The 20,333-nt window shown below is 32.2% G+C and overlaps 5 protein-coding genes across 7 annotated transcripts; 3 read left to right on the top strand and 2 right to left on the bottom strand.

Annotated features, from left to right (window-relative positions):
* Positions 1–807: 807 nt before the first annotated feature.
* Positions 808–1,932, top strand: LOC110691687 (protein FAR1-RELATED SEQUENCE 5-like). The gene has a single exon (XM_021868625.1). The coding sequence runs from the start codon at positions 808–810 to the stop codon at positions 1,930–1,932; it is 1,125 nt and encodes a 374-aa protein (XP_021724317.1).
* A 4,255-nt stretch (positions 1,933–6,187) lies between these two features.
* On the bottom strand, positions 6,188–7,080 carry LOC110691688 (glutamic acid-rich protein-like). Its single transcript, XM_021868626.1, has 3 exons — positions 6,937–7,080; positions 6,507–6,882; positions 6,188–6,324 (listed from the first exon to the last, which is right to left on the bottom strand). Exons 1-3 carry the CDS (start codon positions 7,078–7,080, stop codon positions 6,188–6,190), a joined length of 657 nt encoding a protein of 218 aa, XP_021724318.1.
* A 5,638-nt stretch (positions 7,081–12,718) lies between these two features.
* Positions 12,719–19,938, bottom strand: LOC110691748. 3 transcript variants are annotated; one of them, XM_021868689.1, is made up of 8 exons: positions 19,863–19,938; positions 15,414–15,675; positions 14,709–15,300; positions 14,367–14,611; positions 13,805–14,201; positions 13,591–13,707; positions 13,170–13,508; positions 12,719–13,069 (listed from the first exon to the last, which is right to left on the bottom strand). In XM_021868689.1, the coding sequence occupies exons 3-5, from the start codon at positions 15,232–15,234 to the stop codon at positions 13,929–13,931; spliced, it is 1,044 nt and encodes a 347-aa protein (XP_021724381.1). In that variant the 5' UTR covers positions 15,235–15,300; positions 15,414–15,675; positions 19,863–19,938; the 3' UTR covers positions 12,719–13,069; positions 13,170–13,508; positions 13,591–13,707; positions 13,805–13,928. The 3 variants fall into 3 exon arrangements, with proteins under 3 accessions (XP_021724381.1, XP_021724379.1, XP_021724382.1); XM_021868687.1 differs by lacking the exon at positions 19,863–19,938 and adding an exon at positions 17,459–17,545; XM_021868690.1 differs by lacking the exons at positions 15,414–15,675; positions 19,863–19,938 and having other exon boundaries at positions 14,709–15,402.
* On the top strand, positions 17,020–17,599 carry LOC110691689 (linoleate 13S-lipoxygenase 2-1, chloroplastic-like). Its single transcript, XM_021868627.1, has one exon. It carries the CDS (start codon positions 17,020–17,022, stop codon positions 17,530–17,532), a length of 513 nt encoding a protein of 170 aa, XP_021724319.1. The 3' UTR covers positions 17,533–17,599.
* On the top strand, positions 17,649–18,716 carry LOC110691690. Its single transcript, XM_021868628.1, has 2 exons — positions 17,649–17,652; positions 17,830–18,716. Exons 1-2 carry the CDS (start codon positions 17,649–17,651, stop codon positions 18,714–18,716), a joined length of 891 nt encoding a protein of 296 aa, XP_021724320.1.
* Positions 19,939–20,333: the final 395 nt, after the last annotated feature.

The raw sequence follows: 20,333 nt of genomic DNA on the forward strand, positions 1-20,333 counted from the left end.
AGAAGGGTGTGTGACAAATAACAAGAAAGATGGTAAACAAGTTGAAGGTGCATGTTTAAGGAAAAAGACTGTGAAGAGAGTTTGATGTCCTGCTAATATTAAATTTAGGTTTTGTAATGGTGGGCAGTATATGGTTTACTCTTTTTATGAGTCTCATTCTCACTCTTTTTCTACACTTATTATTAGGAAGGTTACTTAATATGAAGTTGGTTTAAATTATGCTCATAAGAATTATATTTTTGACAACTCAAAGTTAAATATAGGGGCTATTATGCCTAATAGGATCATGTAAGAACTTTGTGGTGGATTTAAAATGTCAGGGGCAGTAAAAATGACTTCAAAAAATTTTCTAGGGACTTGAAAGTTTATATCTCTAATGCTGATGGTGCAATGTTTGTTCAGAACCTTGAACAAAAAGTGAAAAGCAATAAAGGGGGTTATTATTTTGATAACTGTGTTGATGAAAGCAGGCACTTGACACGTGTTTTTGGGGCTGATGCTATTGGTAGAAGAGATTAACAATTGTTTGGCTACTCTTTATCTTTTGATTCTACCTATGATACAAATAAATAGTCATTGGTTTTCTGCCCTTTTCTTGGAGTTGATAATTATAAGAGATGTGTTACATTTTGTGCTGCTTTATTATCTAAAGAAGATGTAGAATGTTTTGTGTGGCTATTTCAAACTTTTTTGAAGTGTATGGGAAGAGAACCCTCTTGCATAATCACTGATCAAGACCCTGTAATGGGTATTTCCATACAAAAGGTTTTTACCAAGACTAAACACATGTTATGTATGTGGCACATAATGAGGAAGGTACCTGAAAAGGTTGGAACTCAGTTTTGTAATGAAACTGAGTTCTTGAAAAAGCTAAGTGCAGTAGTTTGGGATAGAGAAATTGATCTCCATGTATTTGTTGAATGCTGGAACAGTGTTATGGAGGAATTTGACCTTGTAGATCATGAGTGGTTTGCATACATGTTCAAGACTAGGCATCTTTGTATCCCTACATATTTCTGGGACTTGTTTATTGGTGGGTTACTGTGTTATACTTCTAGGTCTAAAGGTGAAAACAGTTTCTTTTGTAATTTTATAAACCCCCATGTGACCTGTGTTGAATTCTTTGTCCGTTATGAAACTGCTCTTGATGCTCAAAGGCATGAACAGGATGAGTTGAACATGCTTAATAAATCTGAGCCTCAATTGCTTACTTATTTACACTTGGAAAAGCACGCTGCTGTTGTTTACAGTCGTGCCATCTTTTATGATTTTCATGAAGAATGCCAGGCAGCCTGTTTGTCATGCGGTGTTGAAAGTTGTAGTTCTCTGTATGGAGATGGTGTGGAGTTTTCTGTGATTGTTGATCATGATAAAAGGAAAAACTTTAATGTAAATTTTGACTTGGCCACATATGAGTGCAGTTGTACTTGTAAAATGTTTGAGAGTCAAGGCATCTTATGTAGACACATTCTGTTTATTATGAAAGACAAGTCTATACGTGAAATTCCTGATCTTTATATCATGAATCATTGGAGAAAAGACATTCTCAAGAAAGCTTTAGCCATAAATGTTGTTCTGGATGATGCTTCTAAGTATGATAAGAAGAAGCAATTGGTGAGTGATGTGTGGTCCAAGATTTTTAGTTGTGTGAGTTTATCTGAGCAATCTGAGGATGATTTATCTGAGCTTATTAGGACATTATCTTCATTTGAGGAGCAGATGCTGACAAAGAATAATCCTGAAAATGAAACTAGTTCAAAAGAGGTGAAAGATGCTGATATTCAGGTTTTATTTGGGTCAAATGTAGTAGATGTAAACATCTTGCCTCCAAATCGGTGTCTTAATAATGGTTCTGCCAGAAGTTCAAAGCGGTTGAAGAGTGCAAAAGAAATAGCTTCTGAAGAAAAATCCAAAAAGGGGCAGAACCTGTAGAGCTTGTGGGCAATCTGGTGTTTCACATGACAGTAGAAACTGTCCAAACAAGTAGTTCTTCAGGTATTTTACTTTTACATGTGTTCCATTTACTTTAATCTGTTATTTATTTACTTTAACATTTAACTTGATTTACTTTTTATTTTTGTGCAGGTGTTATTATACTTGTACTTTCTTTTTAAGTATTTTACCTTTCTACTTTTCTCATTTACTTTAAGTTGAAATTTATTTACTTTACATTGTAATTTATTTATTTTAATTTTTCACTGATTTTCTGATGTTTATTTTTGTGCAGCTATTATAATACTTGGAAATTTAAAGATGTTTTGGAAGATCGAGATCAAGATATACTGAAGAAATATTAATGTGTTTTTTTTTATTGTAATATTTTTACATTTACTCTAAGTAATTGTACTGCGGAAATAAAGTTCAGTTTATTCACTTTTACCTATTATACTTTAACTTTATGAAATATTTCATTTACTTTATGATATTGTTTTTTCCTGCCTTTCACAATGAATTATATATCATATGAGTTGTATTATCATGTAATGTCCTTCTTATTTACAAAATTGAAGATAATATCCTATATTACTCCCCTTGTCCTAGAATACTTGGCACGATTTCCATTTTCATCCGTCCCAAAATACTTGACACATTTCTAAAAATAGCATGGGACCACATTTATAACATTATTTTTTAATACTCCCCCATGGTCCCATGGTAACAAAACTTGTTAATATACGGGGCTCTTTTATAACCAAAACATTCTTTTTTCTCTCCCTTATCTCCATTGCACAACCACCTACACCACCTTCTACCACCGCACAACCATCGTTTGGCCACTAACACTATCACACGGCCAATAGTTTCAATAATATGGTGCACGACCTTCCAACCAACAATCTTTCGGAAAATTTGTACTTTTTTTTAGTGTGAATAAGCATTGAACTACCACCACTACAACCACCTCCACCTCCACAACCACCTCATAAAGACTTTTTTTTTTTGAACTTTTTTCATTTACTTTTAACTTCATGTCTTTTACTTTAACACTAATTCCCTTTACTTTTAAATCGAACATCATATTTTTGACTATTTTTTGAACTTTTTTTCTCTTAAATTTGTTCCTTATACTTTAATGATAATTTCATTTACTTTCGGAATAATTTCTTTTACTTTAACAGTATTTTTCTTAACTTTTAAAAATCGAACACCATATTTTAGAAAGACTACATTTTCTAAACTTTTTTCTTTTAATTTTTACTGAATTCCTGTTACTTTAACATTATTTTCATTTACCTTTTGATTTATTTCTTCTACTTTTATATCTAGCACCATTTTTCACACAGAATAACTCTACTACTTCAACTCAGAGATATAATATGTATTCTTCATACAAACATACTACTTAAACCTTCAAACTAATGTTTTGGATTAATACTATACAACTTAAAATACTCTAATGCCTATGATATATTCAAATCTATTAAAAACATTTACAATTCTTCACATGCTTTTTGTACTTTCTTCTCTTCCCAATCCTTAACATTTGTCAGCAGTTTCTCTTGCATTTGATTGGTATAATTGAGAAGTAGGTCAAATACTGTTTTTATATGATGGTGTGTCAATCTTTGAAATTCCTGTAAAAACCAAAAGATTAACCTTAGTTTTAATAAATTATGCTCTAAGTAATTCATATAACTTAAAGAATTTAAGGACTTAAGAAATAAGTATGGTAACTTAACTCTTATATGGTTCCCAATCCTATCCCAATAACACCATCATACACCTTCATGTGCATCATTAGATAGCTTCCTGATTAATTTTCTTGTCTTTCTTTTTGGAATGGAAGTTCAATTATTCTCAGCTTGTAGGACAACATATCATTTGCCTTTGGATACTTTCTTTTTTTAAACAACTTTTGCATTTGTATGGTCTGCAATGGAATGAATATAAATGTAATATGATACATTGAAAAATGAATTTAATGACACTTTGTTAATCTATTTATGCTTTACCGTATCTAAGATAAAACTCTGTATAGGCTCATATTCATCAGTGCTCTCGTATAAAGTGCTGCCCAAATGATCAATTGTTTCATTTTTTAAGTTTATGACAGCAAGAAAATAATGATCTTCCTGCTTCAGAGGTATAAATACCTGCACATAAAAAAATATTTACACACTTTTTTATTACTTTAAACATATATTTTTCTACTTTTAATATTAATTCTATATCTTACATATTCAGCTGCATTCAAGTCCAATGATTGTGATTTTGTCCAATCAATCCATAGTTTTTGTAGACTTGTTACTCCCTTTTTCTCATGTACATTCAAACACATAGTTAAAGAATCCTGCGAAAAAATTCGCAAGTTTATTTCACATATGTATACAATGCATAGTTTTATATTATAAAAGTAATACCATGAAGTCAAGTCCAAAGAAGAATTTGACCAAGTCATTTCATACCTCTCTTTTTGCCTTTTATTGTTATTGAGGTGGTTTGAACAAGCAGTGATCAGATTAGTTGAAGCTTTCTATTCATTGAGCAAAGTGTTACAATCTTCCCTTATTATTTCAATTAATTCTCCAAACCAACCTACTACTTCGCTGTAATGTTAAATTAAATTTTAAATTAAATTTATGCCAAACAATTTAATATATAATGCAACAGGAGTATTAGTTTATTTGCAAGTATAACACATACCTCTTGTTTGTAAAGTTTTCATCATCATTGATTGCTAAGTAGTCATTCACTTGGTTACATTTTCAAGCTCATGTTTTCCATTACTTCCTTGTGTGTTTTTAAGAAATCAGAAACATATATCATATCTTTCACCTCTTTCTCCTGCTCAAGTTTTCTAACTACTCTGAACCTTGAAACTTTTTCCACAAGACTTTTTCTTTTAGTGTTTATCTCTGCCAAAGCAAGTGCAGCACGGATTTCTGCACGATACACCTTTCTCCTATTTGCTAAATCAAGGTCAGAATCAAAGGGTCTCCAGTAAAACACAACATATGCATCATTGTAAAAACACCACAATCAAGAGTATATTTTGGTGTTTTCCACTTGAACTGAACTTCATCAAACTCATAATCTAGTATTTCATCAGCTTTTTCATGATTAATTCTCTTCAGCAAGTTTGACATTTCCTCCACCTATAACATTTGTAAAGCAATATATAAGCAAAACAAATTTACAATACAATTTACTTTAAATAACATATGTACTACTTTAATGAGAACATCATTTACTTTATATTTTATCTTATTCTTTTTACAGGCATAATAATGTATACTTTTAATACAAACTTATTTACTTTAATAGTAATGTCATTTACTTTGTATTGATAATAATTTACTTTTGAGAAATTAAAAAATCTTACCACAAGAGATGCAAGAATTTTGTAGAAAGGCCTATGTCTGTCTTCATACTCCTTGTTATCCAAGTATTGAATGGTCTCTTTCAACAAGTTAACCACTACCAAACTATAGTGGTTACTCAGACAGATTGGAACAAAGATCTGTCATTAAAATTACACTTATTAGTCTACAAATTCAAAATCATAATGCCCTACAATGTAGTTTAATTGACATGAATAATATAACATACCAACTGAGCTGTCATAATTTTCTCCTTTGCATCACAGAGGCACATCCAATAATACCATGCTTGATTCAATTCTGTCGCGTGTGTTGAAGGAGATGGTTTTTCTTTTTCAGCTGTTTTTGGAGTTAGCTGGAAAGGATCTTGTGACATGAGAGACAGCTCTAGAGGTCTCTGTGTATTAATGAGGACATAAAACATGTTACTTAATTAGATCATATACATTTAATTATGTATTTAGCTAAACATTTAATTTAACGCTTACATTATGGTCAATGCCAAAGAAAAAGCATGATGGATCTTCTTTCAATCGTGAATCATTCATAAGAAATGACCAACATTGAACTATATTGGATTTTATCATTTGAGGGGGGGCAGTTGGAGCTAGGGATACTGTGTCATCTCTTGTTATCATGAGAGGAGCTTCATATTTCACAAGCTCTTCACTGTGCACATTTAAGTGTTTATAAAGTAAATAAAATATTATTTAAAGTAAATTAAATATTAACTAAGTAGATAGAATATTTTTAAAATTAAAAAAATTTCATAACTTACTGTTTGAATGCACTGTACTTGACAAAGCAGTAATCAACCACTACTTGATACAACTCTGGCATTTCATTCATTCTTGATCTGTTGCTTCTCATCGACTTTGAAATGAAATTAACTTCAACATCTTTTTCTCCAAATCTACATTGATGTTTATCTTTGAAGCTATCTCTTGGTGAATGTTCTTAAGCACAATGGTTTCTTCTACAACAGGTTGTTTATCACCATCACCTGAAATAAAACAGCAGATGTAGTTTCAAATAAATCATACACTATCTACTTTGAATTGATTTGTATTTACTTTTAGACAATATTTACTTTCTTTGTTAATAACTTATTTTCAATTGTTTTTTCTGTTGCTTTCTTTGTAACATTTGGCTGCTTCTCTTGAACAACAATATCCTTTAGGATACTCTCAGTGACCGAGCTTACTATATTATTGAGGTCTTCATTTGGTTCTTCATCAATATCATCACCATCAACTGGCTGGTTTGCAGTATTTGCTTCAACTCCTACACTAACTTCAGCTTCCTTCTCTTGTTGCTTTTCATCCTTCTCTTTCTCCTTCTCATCTTCCTCTTTCTCCTCTTTGTTTTCTTCCTTCTCTTCTTTGTTTTCATCCTTCTCCTCTTCATTTTTTTCCTCTTCCTTTTCCTCCTCTTTTTCAGATTCTTCATTTTCATCATCCAGATTAATATCGTCATGTATAAAATTTGAAGTAGCATCTGCACCATCTTGATTATCTCCATCATAATCTGGATTAGTTTCAGGATTTTTATGCTGCTCCTCCTATGTTGATAGAAACACATTAGATACATCTCTCAAATCATCGTAAATCTTCACTATTTCACCAATAGCCCTTTGCACTTTAGGGTCTTCTATCAGCTTTTGTGTTTCAGAAAATAGTTGAGAATCCGATGCAGACAAATTCGCTTTTTGCTTTTTATTCCTGTCTTTTATGCAGTTTATACGCTCGGCATCTAACATTGAAAAGAGTGTTGAATCTCTAGCCAAAAAAAAGCAGATCTTCTTCAACTTCCTTCAGATAAATAACAAAAAAATATTATTACAATACTCTTGATAAATAATATTGTTTACTTTTAAAGTTCATTTATTTACTTTGCAGTGTATTTTATTTACTTTTTGTTTAGCATTTACTAAACATTATTACTACTAGAAGCAGAACAAATAAATACAACACATGAAATTGTGACCAATCTCCATGGTAAATTTGGGTTTATCATTAACTAATTCTAATTCCTACAAGCAAGCTACTAGTTATACTATTCTTTTTAAGGTTATCACTTAAACAATCTTATAAGCTATTTTACTTAAAGCCTTACAAACACATAGCAAGCAGCAATGTTCTAGCAAAATAGCATAGTAGCAGCAGGAGGCAGAGCAGAAGCAGCCAAAGAAAAGCAAAATACATACCAAAGTTAATACAGAAAAACCTAACAAGTCAATATACAAGAAATCTTTGCAAGCTAGAATAATACAAGTTGGAGCTAGAAAAAATACTCACGTCATGTGCAGCCTCATGTATCTCATTGTCTGTTATAACACCATCTGGAAGGTTGAAAGAGACTAATCTTCTCTCTTAGTCAGCAAAATTCCTATATGCAGTCTCAATAACATCACCTAAGTATGATTGTTGACCTTCTTTTCTACAAATTGGATACACATCTTTCTGGATTTCTCCTTGACCAAATGATGCTTTTGCTTCACTTGCAATTCTTTTTTTTACTTTCTCATCTGTCCAATGTTTGATCAAGGGCAATGTTGTTGGTTCAAGCTGCCCTCTAAATGAAAGGTGATGAAAGTATACAATCTGAAGAATCAGGACACACCCACTGATTCCTGTTCTTGATTCCTTATGCTTGTTTTTCTTGAAGCTCCCCACTGCTTTGAACAAGTTATTGAGTACATAACCACACCAATCCAGGTTACATATTTCTTTTACATTGTCTGCATAGTTGATTATCTTGTAATCTATCACTCTATTTGCAACAGGGGCCGAGAATATGCTACAAACATACATCACAAAGAACCTTTTAAATCATCCTCTCCTTCATTTAGACTCTTTATTTTTTTCTCCAAATTATTCACAAAGATGTCCTCGTTATTTGGAATTTCTAGCTTCTTCTTCCATTCCTTTTGAATCACCATGTTTGCTATAGGTTGCTTCCTTAACTAATAAGTCAACTTGTTCTCTATTACATTTGGAAGCATGAAAACATCTTGAACATCATAGGAACTTATAGAGAACTCCTTCATCATGTCAATCTTGAGCATACAACTGTTTTCATTGAAATGATGACAAAGCCATGGAAGCATCTTTGTTGAAACTTTTATCAGTTTTAGTTCAAGCAAGCCTCCAAATCCAACACTTATGACATCTAATCTCTGTCTCTCACTGAAATCCTTGATCATATCAAATACTGCATTTGGTCTGCAATGTGTTTTCTTGATGTCCAGATTACCATCATCATCGTCACTTCCTTCTTTAACCTCTATAACTTCTTGTATGAACTGTTAAACTTCATTTTCTTCTTTAAATGAGCTTTTGTATTTTTTGTCTTCTTTTGATGATCCATCAGATTCTTCATTCTTATCTTCTTCTGGTTCATAATTGCTATTTTTAACTTCAGCTTTTGTTCTTTTTTTGGTTCCTATAATTTATTAAACTAGAAGATATTAAAACATTTACTTTTAAAATTAAAATATACAAGAACAAACAACCTAGCTAATTCACAACATATCAATTTAACTTTAGATCCTAATACAATAAACTTTTATAAACCTTCTGAAGGTTCTAGTTCCTCAAGCCTTCTCTTTAGCAGTATTTGCTTTTTTGAAATCCTTTGAAGTGTAGCACCTACTACAGTTAAGTTTAACAATGAGTTTATGTTAATACAAGGAGTATATACATATAAAACATGTTAAATAACTTTAAAAACATATATATTTACTTTGTAAGCATTTTTATTTACTTTATTAAACTTTTCATTTACTTTTATGATCAATCATGTAGTAGTATGCATCATAATATTTATATTGATATCATAGACTTATAAAGGCAAATGGTTTACTTTATAACTGTTTCTATATAGTTTATAAAATGAATCTTTTACTTCAAGATAATATACCTTTATTTGGAGATTGCTTTGAATTTGTAGGTTTCTTTGGAGTTATCTTCAGTGCTGCAGGAGCAGCTTTTTTCCCTGCAGGAGCTTTCTTTGCTGCAAGAGATTCCTTTTGAGGTTTTTTTGCAACATTTTTCTTTGTAGTTTTCGTCATTCTAATCTGCATGCAATTCAAAACAAAAATGAATCATCCTTTCTCGATTTATACTTGATGGTTTTACACTGCCTGATATATATACTTTCAAATCAACTCTTGTTACTATATTAACAACAACAAATGATTTCTATACATGCAACATTTCGAAAAAAAAAAACCAATCCTCATTTGAACCACATCAATTCCTTGATTTTTACACAAGCCATAATAGCTACATATCATATAATAATTCATTAACTTTTAATAAATTTAAACTTACTTTTAGCCAATTTCTATCTACTTGTAAAAATAAACCACTAAAATTACTCAAAGGAAACTACTCTAAATTCATGATTTTATTTTGTTGACTTTTAATTATTTTATATCAACTTTTATTTGATTTCTTTTAACTATTAGCAACAATTACTCAAAAATTAACTAAAATTACTCGAAATTAGTACCAATAGAACCAAATTTACTCAAATTTTCACCTGTATACATTAAAAAAAAAAATCTGATATAAATTTATACCGAATTTTTTTTTAAAAAAAACAGATCTAAATTTATGGCAAAATTCGTAAAAAAATAATAAATAAACCTTTGATCCGACTTCTAATTATCTTCTAATCAATTTTAAAATAAATTACAACAAATTTAACCAGAAATTAAAAGTAAATCAAACGAAATTGGAACAAAAGCAAACAAAATTCTAAAAAAAATACCTAATATTGAACTTCAAAACACCGAAATTGAACATCGAACTACTCCAATTCAACTTCTGTTTCTTCAAATTCAACAAATTCAAGCAAAAAACACACAAATAAGTTTCGAAGAGTATGAGATTCAAAGATTCGAAATAATATCTAATTTTCGCCAATTTTTGCTAATTTTTGCGATTTTTGTTTCGAAGCTGAAGAAATGTAGATTATAGAACTTGAATTATGCTTATATAGAGTAATTAAACACTTGAAAATTGCGGTTATGGTGGTTTTTTTTGAAGATTTTGAGCAGTTGAAAATGGCGGAGGAGAGATAAAGAGAGAATAGAGAGAAAATGGCGCCTAGAATTTTCTGCCTCATTCAATTTGTCTGAATTAATTTGGTCCATTAGATTGCGCGCCTCTTCTCTTAGATTAGTTCCTATACATATATATATATATATATATATATATATATATATATATATATGTAAAGTGAAAGGGATTTTTGGGTGATAAATTTCACTTTCCCAAAATACCCTTCTCATTTTTTTCTTTCTTTTTTTTTAAAAAAAAAACCCTACCATCTTGGTTAAAAAAAAAAAAAAAAAAAAAACTTCCAACATTTCTTTTAAATTTTTTTTGACAAGTTTTAATATTTTTTTTTAGGGAAGTCAAATTTTATTATTTAGCGTTCATGACATCATTAACATATATTTTATTGTTATTTATCAACAATTTTTAAATCCACTAATATTTTTTAATTAGAATAAGGAGATAATATTTTGAAAAAAAAAAAGAGAATCGAGCTTGATAGATTACTTATACGCACATGCACGAATTGCATGCGTCTCTTAGCTTGTAATAATTAAAAAAGAAAATGATAAAAATACTCTGAGATCTATATTATATATAATAATTTTAAAAAGGGAAATATAAATAATAAATCAACATTAATTTTACCGATATACATGTTATAAGTTTTAATATTTATACCATTTTAGGAAATTCATTTGACACTTATATGTAACCATTAAGGCCCTGTTCACTTCACCTTAAAAAAATAATATTAAGTAAAAATAATTTCAGTTCAGTAAAATTAATTTCAGTTTAGTTAAAATAAGTTCAGTTTAGCAAAAATAATTTCAGTTCAGTAAAAATCAGTAAACTTAAAGAAAATATAATAGCAATTCAGTAAAAATAATTCAGTTCAGTAAAATTAATTTCAGTTTAGTAAAAATAATTTCAGTTCAGCAAAAATAATTTTAGTTTAGTAAAAATAATTTCAGTTCAGCAAAAATTAAATATGGTGAAGTGAACGGGACCTAAGTCTGCATATATCAATTACCCAATTAAAAATGATTCAATTTGACAACCCAAATCAAGTATTTGTTGCAATCAAAGTAAGCAAAAAGAAAAAAGACAAAAAAAGTAAAGTAAAACATTTCCTAGACATTAGGTCTCGCACTCTCGCAACTTTAATTATTATTAGCAAAAAAAAAAAAAAAAAAATTACAATTCAGCTAATTAAGTTGCTATTTTTTTTAAAGCCTTGTTTGACCAATATCGTAGCTTTATAGAGAACTTTTAGCTTATTGAGGCTTTTTGAAGGTTTGGTCAAGTGAAAAAACTAAGTTGAGTGTTCGGTAAACTACTAAATCATCTATTGGAACGGTTTTTTTGGCTCATAAAACTCTTTTTATCCTATAGCATTTATCTTTTTAACTATTACATACACTATAACAAGTAATAATTAACGACTATTTACAAACCATTTTTGCACACCAGCTATTTATAATCAAATAGTCATGCAAATAAGTTAATACAACCAGTTAGTTAAAATAATTATAATCAGTTACAGCTAATTACCAAACAGAGCCTTTTTCCTCAAAAAGGAAAAAAAAAAAAAAAAAAAAAAGCCAGACAAAGCCTTAATCTTTTACGGACTACTTTTTTTTTTCACCAAATGTTTGCCAACTCTTAATTAATATGAATACTTCTCCCATCACTAGTACATAACTAACCTCAAGTAACACCCAAAAAGTGTTACATAAAGTGGTAAAAATGTTATTATAGACAATAGGTAATACTTTAGTGGGTGATACATCTGCCCGTGTTACCTAAGGTCTTATGTAACACTTTAGATAGCGTATGGTAACACTTTTAAAAGTGTTACTATATAACCTCTTATGTAACACTTTTTTATATCTTTAGTATCATTTTTAAAGTGTTACTTTTTATTTCTTATGTAACACTTACTTATCTTTAGTAACATTTTTCAATCATATAGTATCACTTTATCCGACATTATGTATCACTTTTTCGAACTAATGTAACACTTTGTTGATTATTAGGTAACATTTTTCAATCATGTTTTGACATATAGTAGCACTTTATTCAACATTATGTATCACTTTTTGCAAGCTAATGTAACACTTTAATCATTAATAGGTAACATTTATCATCATCATCATTATTATTATTATTATTATTATTATTATTATTATTATTATTATAATAATAATAATAATAACATTAACTATTTTTTTTAAATATAAAAAAAAATTATATGTACAACAACTATATGAATAAGAAATCAACACATATGATAGAAAACAATTTGGATTAAATATTTTCATAATTCTTATTAAAAAAAATCCATAAACACCCATTTTAATGTTTAGCCAAACAATATAATAATCCAAACACAAAGAAAATTAAGTTCGATGTGCAGAATGGCAGAAGTAGTAACATAAGCTGCTAGCAGCAGTCTTTAGCAGCAACCAGCAGTAGCACACATGAGTGGCAGCTTCCAACAGTAGCAGACAACTGTGGCAGAGAGTAGTGGCAACAACAGACAACAGTAGCAGTGGAAAAACAGCAGTAACAGCAAAAAATAGCAGCAAAACAGCGGTAGCAGCAACAAAACAGCGGTAAAAGAAAGTTCTTGTAGCATCATCAATTGTTATCCTATTCTTCATCTTGATCCAATTGATCCTATGTGTAAAAGCATCAAATATCAAACAACTAGAACAAAAATGGAATAATGCAATAATAAGAGTTAGTGCTTTTTAAAAGATAATATATTAACCATTACCTCATTTCGTTGTTGTTCATTAGAGTGTACAATGGGAATATGATCTGTAAGTTCTGGATTGGATGACACATTTTCAAGTGATCGAGTCAAAGTTTCCAACACTTCAGGATTAATTTGCTTGAGCGTCTTCATTAATTCTGCTACAATTTCTTTCACAATTTGGTCTTTATAGGGCTTTAAGAACTCATTGGGAATTATTAGTTTGTTGCTCTTTCCCCTTAGTGAACATATTCCCGGTTGCTTTTTTCTATGGCCAAAGTTATTTGGTTTATTCATTACTTCATAGTATGCAACATCTCCATCAATTTCACTTTGAATTTGTACCTCATCCATCTTGTCCTATAATGGAAATATAACAAATAAACAACTAATTTGAGACAAATAATCATATTCTCAAAAATATGGAGACAGTAGGACTTACAATGTTACTTTGGGTGGGCTCATAAGATGTTTTGTATTTTTTGTCTGCTTTCCTTTTACGACTTTCTTTGTACATGAGTGCTAAGGATGGTGGCTTGTTTTCAACATCTAGTTGTTGCTTGAATAAAAAACACATCCAAATAAGAATTGAAATAAGATTGTTTACATGATCGTAGTGAGAACGAAAAAGAAGGAAGAACGGTATAAAAACATACCAATTTATGTTGTTTCCTCGCATAAGTCATAGGACCCATAGTGTGCCTATCGTTTTGATCTATACTTATTTCCCTTTTCTTTTTGTTGTCTTCCTGCATGCATGCATAACACACGATTCATAGCCTAACACATTTCATTTTGAGAGGAAAATAAGCAATTGTAATATAATGGAAACAAACAACATAACTTTACCTGGACTTGTTCCAAATTCCAAAATTCTAGCAACTCTTTGAAATGCGCTTCCGGAATTGTATTAGGAGGATTTGCCAACCTATCACCATCATTGTCGTACGGAGTAAAGTGCGCTGCCTTTACACTACATTTATATCTACGCCAAAGCCTTCCCACGGATGACAAAACACAGTTTTTACCTTCATCCGCGATAATGTATTTCTTCTGTATTAAGTAAAATATTAAACAAGAAAATTAGGGAGCAATCAATTACGTCAGCCACTTGACATAATAGCACATAAACTAATCAAATCAAACCATTAAAAAAACACTTCCTGCTCATATCCTAAATGTTGCCAGCTTTTGAATACGTAAATAAAAGGTGCATACCTTCACGTAACTCCAAATTTGTTCCTTGTCTGGAACATAATGCCAATTAATCTTGTTCAACGGCGCTAGAGAAGAATTACGAGCTAAAGTCCCTAAGAATCTTGTAAATGTATTTACAGTCTTATCATCAGGACCAATAGGCTTTCCCATTTCATTAAGAACAATAGGCTTACGCTCCTCTAATGTCCATTCATGGACATCTTTACACATAGTTGGTCCTCTGGTTCGCTTCCTTTTTGGAAGTGCTACATGAACATTAACTCAACAAAGTCATTGAAATCATATATGGCTCTTAACATATCTATCTTAAAATATTTAAATTGGAATGATAGTGATCATTACCTATTTTTTCACTTTCGTGCTCTTGATTCATTAGTGGTTCATCTTGCATTCCTAGCTCCTCGGGGGTAAGAGTACTCAAATCATCACTGAACTCATCTTCTTCATCTACATATTGTTCCAAATTACGTTCATTTGCACCCATATGATTCTCGTAATATTCCTGTAAGTCATGTCTAAATCTTTGTGGTTGTGAAAAACTTTGTGCTTGTGAACTCCCTAAATGCACTAGTGAACTAGCCATGTTAATAGGTCGTAGTTTTCGTCGTAGTAATAAATCACTTTGTTTTGCTCTCCTCTTTTTTTCTAGCAACTGTGTTTGCATTTGCCTATAAGCACTGAGTGAACTAGGAGCAACCACTGTCTTACTCTGACCCGTCTTAGTTTGGACACTATTCCCAATCTCAACCTCTTTCTCTTGCTGATTATGGACTTCTGATTTTTTCTGTGCAGTAGACTTGCCCAATTGGATTTTTCTTTGCGTTGGTACTGAAGAGACACCTGCCGTGTCCTTAGTTAGATTAGCCATTGGTACTGAAGAGACATCTGTCGTGTCCTTAATGTTTGTGGTTATCTTCCCTCTCAATGCCACAACCTGAAATTAAGTATTCATGAACATCATTAAACAAATATTACATGATTTTCTAACAATTGTGATTCACAAAATTAAGTTGTCACAAAAAAAGAACAAAAAAAAAAAAGAACCACCTTCTTTGAACGAGACCTCAAGTTTACACCGGTTTTCCTTATCTCATTTTCATCCTCTTCACTTGATTGGTTCAGTTCACCCTCTTCATCAGGTGTATACTTTTAGTCACCTTCTTCCTTTTTTTCGTTTGTTTCGATCCCTTCAGCAACTGTTTCATTTCATAAGCCATGGATGTAACCCCTAAATTCTTCATCCTGATTCTATTTTGTTCTATAGTTTTTTGTCTAAGTTTCTCATATTCTGCCATCTAGATCTTGCTTCCTACAAAGAACACACAAGACAGTCAGAGAGTGGCCAGAACAAAACATGAATGCACAGGATCATGATATTCACAAGTAAAGCAAAGAAATAGCTCATAAGCTTTGTGTTAAAACACATTACAAGCAATATACACAGCCACACAAAGTGAGTGTATAAAGACATTACAAGAAATATACACAGCCACGCAAAGAAGATTCCCTTAAGTTATATTCCCATGTATAAGAAAAATTTTCAGTATCTGAAAGTGAGTGTTGCGGAGCAAAACTATTTACTTGAGTCGATTCATTAAAATGCTATTGGATTCATATATAAAGACCTTCAGCAACTAATAGGCATAATGAAAATTAGTGTGGTTTATACTTTGTGTGACCAACTTGCTTTATACAAAGTGTGTTAAAACTGATTCCAGATTTCCAGCCATCGGGGCAATGGGGGAGAGTTTAAACTGCAAGGGCGAGGCAGCTAGGCCATGTGTTCTAACTTCAAATAGAGTTTGCAAAGTGCAACTGAGTATGTATGGAGTAATTTAATGATGCGATGAAATAAAAACAACAGATTAAGCTCTTTAGTATTCATATGTTTCCTGAATCTGATTCAAATCATTCAATGTGAGCAGTTTTAAACAAATATAAGCGGAATTACACTGAAGTTCAACTTTATCAAATTTTGTTGCAGAACACAATGTATTACAATTGCTTAACTTCTTACCTATATTCGTTGTATTGTCCAAATTCATCTCTTACAAAATTCATTTTCTTTTAGAAATTTTCATTTTAGAACAAAACTCTGTCCTGATTTTCAGAGTAGAATTACACTCAAAGACGGTTTCAGCAGGCCTCATCAAATACATATAGAATCTAGTATGGATTGCTCAAATACTAATTCTGTAAATTTTTTGTGGATGCAAATTCTAGTCCATATATTTTATCAAGAGGCACCATACATCACACTAAATCATGTTCAAATGACCTAATCAGTCATTCAAGTACAATAGCACAGTTATAGAGATGCAATGTAGCAAGCAATCAAGCAATACGGATAGTATGAATATCTAACAAATTGTCTAAATATCTAACCAATTAATCGTTCCCTTCCTAATAAAATTCCCATCCAGGAATAGCAGAGTATGGTTTTCTAAATGAGTGCTGCCAATCATTCAGTTGATTTTTAAGAAACCCCAAAATATATTAATAGGACAAAGATGCCTTCAGAATATATTACCAGATGACCTGCTACATAGGTAATTTAAACTCTTGATTTAGCATTATTGAATTATTTGGAGCTAGCTTAACCTTGTATAATTGTTGCTTATCTTAACTAATAATACGAGCTACATACGTATCTATGCAGCTGGTCAACTTTGTGTCAACCATAATATGGGTTGCTTCGGGGCACCATGCAGCTGTCAACTTTGGGCAATATGCCTACGCAGGTTACTTCCCAAACAGGCCTACTATTACTAGGACAAAGATGCCTTCAGAATATATTAATACAGATCCAGACAATTGGAACAAGTTTATTGCAAGTCCTGAGACTACGCTCCTCGAATGCTTCCCATTAATGCAACAGGCAGCTAAAGTTATGGCACTTTTGGATGTACTTTCAAGACACTCAAGCGAAGAGGAATATATAGGCCAAAATAAAGAGCCATCTTGGGAGGCAGAAGAAGTGATAAAAATAGCTTATAGAGAATTTCAAGCTGGTTTAGATACACTCGAACATGATATTACAGACAGGAATGAAGATAAAAATCTAAAGCATCTATATGGAGCTGGTGTTGTACCTTATGATTTGTTGAGGCCTAAATCCGATGTTGGGGTCACTGGTAGGGGAGTTCCAAACACCATCTCCATCTGAGTTCAATTGGATTCGTATTTTATTTTTGTTAATATCTAACACTCGGGTGGACCTTATGGAGAAAATATTGCCGCAGGTAGTAGTGCATCCTTGACTGTTACGGCTGCAGTACAACTATGGGTGAATGAGAAGGTTAATTATGACTACTACTCCAATAATTGTGCTCCTAACAAGATGTGTGGACATTATACTCAAGTTGTTTGGAGTAATTCGGTTCAACTTGGATGTATATTCATTTTGTCTGAGATCATGGATGCAATCTAAGTATAAGAACTTTGCAATGAAGAGTAAAACCAGGCTCTAGAGCAACTAATTATAACTGGCTGTCTAGAAGCCCTTCTATTTCTTGGGACTGGGTTTGTAAATCCAAAGAGGTGGGTGGTCTTAGTATCAGAAATTGTAGTCTTTGGAACAAGGCAGCTCTGGGGAAGTATGTCTGGAAGATTGCAAAAAAGGAAGATTCCTTGTGGGTTAGGTGGGTTCACTCGGTCTATTTGAAGGACCAGAATTGGTGGACTTATAAGCCTAAAGCTACTGCAGGTTGGGCTTGGAAAAAGCTCTGCAAGATTAAGGATGAGATGCATTCTGGTTTTGTGGAGAAGGATTGGTTACAGAATCCCTATAGCATTTCTGAAGTTTATGACTGGTTGCAAGGTTCTAGCCCAAGAGTTGATTGGAATACCTGGATCTGGAATAAGTTCAATTCTCCCATGCATGCTTTCATCTCTTGGCTTGCAGTCCATAATAGACTCAAAACAAGAGATAAACTTGAGAGGTTTGGCATTTGTGTTGACAACAGGTGCTTGCTGTGTGGAAGTGCTACTGAGAATAGAAGCTGTTTGTTCTTTGACTGTCCTTATAGTAGGAGGTGTATTGATAAGATTGCAGATTGGCTGGGGATCAGGAATACGTATTACAGCATAGACGAGGTTTGGAAGCAGTGGAGCAGGCAGTTGAAAGACCCCATTTGCAGGAAAGTTGGACTGGCTGCTTTGACCTCTGTTGTGTACCACCTATGGTTTTCTAGGAACCATACTTTTTGGCAGAAAGCTGTTTTTCATCCAAGAATTTTATGTAAAGGGATTTGTATAGAAACAGTTGATAGATGTAGACAGCTCATCACTTGTAAATGGACTAGGAAGCATTGTAAATGGTTTTTTAGCCTTAGTGCTCTTATACATTGAGGGGGTTGTATAGTTTGGTGAGAGGGCTTGCCCTCTGGTGTTGTAGTTGTGTGGATTTGGGAGTTGTACAACTGTTTTGTAAGTTGTTTCTCTATTTGGTAATAAAATTTCTTACTTACCAAAAAAAAAAAAAAAAATTATAACTGTCTGAGGTGGGGCTGGTAGCCTGGTTTGTGAGCCCGATGAGTAGCAATAAGTGAATTGTCATGAAATGTTGAGGACTTGGGAATCTCAGACATTTAATTTCTGAACATCACTATAATGAAAACATGCAAGTAACCTTTCACTAACAGCATACCCGCAACAGAGAAACATTGACATGAAAAGAAAGGGGAAGGGAAATGCAATACAGTAGAGAAACAATTGCTTCCTCACATCCTCTACTGCCAGTCTATTCAGCCATACGCGAAGGATTATCAGCCAAGGGAACTGATATTGGAGCTCAAATAAACAAGAATCAATCCTCAAAAAACTTAAGTGAATTGGTTATTCCTGAATTAAAATCAACATTCATACCAATCAAATAAACATAGGATAAGAAATCAAATCATGATACCCCCACTTGGCTATTCCTGAATTAAAATCAACATTCATACCTATCATGGAATGCATATCCCCAAATTTTAGAATTGAAATTAATATGCAGATTACCCATTTCAAATACAGTTATAGCTCAATCACAGTTTGGGGCTTAGTATAACAGTTGTTGCACATGAAGTTGCCTTCAAAGATATAGGTTTGGGTTTGGAGCACAGGACTTTCAGCTCTAACTTCATATTCACCTGACTGACCCAAGCCAGACTGAGTCAAAAGGTAATACATATAGCACACTTGCATCAGGCAGTCCATATAACGATTAATAAAAGCACCTGAGCACAGAAAGAGCACAAAAAGAGTATGCATATCACCTGAGCACAGGATCAGCTTATACTCAACTCTGACCAGCTAATAGTCTGAGGTAGATATTAATCTTGCTAATACTCAGACTCAGACTGTTAGCAAGATTAATTTACCTCACACGCAGCTTTATAAATATTGCAAAAAGTCTGAGGCAAATTAATCTTGCTAGAGCTAAAGTCTGATCAGCTATATTCATGCAATGCAAAGACAAAAGTTCATTGAAATTATGTCAATAGTAGAAACTACCTCAGTGAAGCCGACACAACTCGCCTACTGCCTGAGCACAAAGATACCACACAACTCAAAACTGCCAAATGTAAACACTGTCACTATAATATCAGACCTCAAATAAATTTAACAATTAAAATAAAGGTTAGAGTAAATTCTGTAGCACAACACTAAATCTAACCACTAATTTATTTATTTGATTAGAAAACAAGTTCAAATAGAAAAATAGAACACTTCAATAATAGTTTGTCAAATCCAAATAATAAGTTCAAATGAAGGATAATTATTCTACAAAAACGGTCTAAACATCTCACTTTGATGGTTCCATCCAATCCCAATCTGTGTCATCTATATCGGAACTATCTTCGTGATTATGATTTCTCATTTCACTGTTGACAGGCACCTCAACTCTGTCATAAGCATCTTCTCTGCAGCAACTTTGGTGTTCATCATGATCTATAGACAGAATTACAGCCTCCGCGGGTTCAC

Source organism: Chenopodium quinoa, unplaced genomic scaffold (genome assembly GCF_001683475.1).
Source record: "Chenopodium quinoa cultivar QQ74 unplaced genomic scaffold, ASM168347v1, whole genome shotgun sequence".
Lineage (NCBI taxonomy): Eukaryota > Viridiplantae > Streptophyta > Magnoliopsida > Caryophyllales > Amaranthaceae > Chenopodium > Chenopodium quinoa.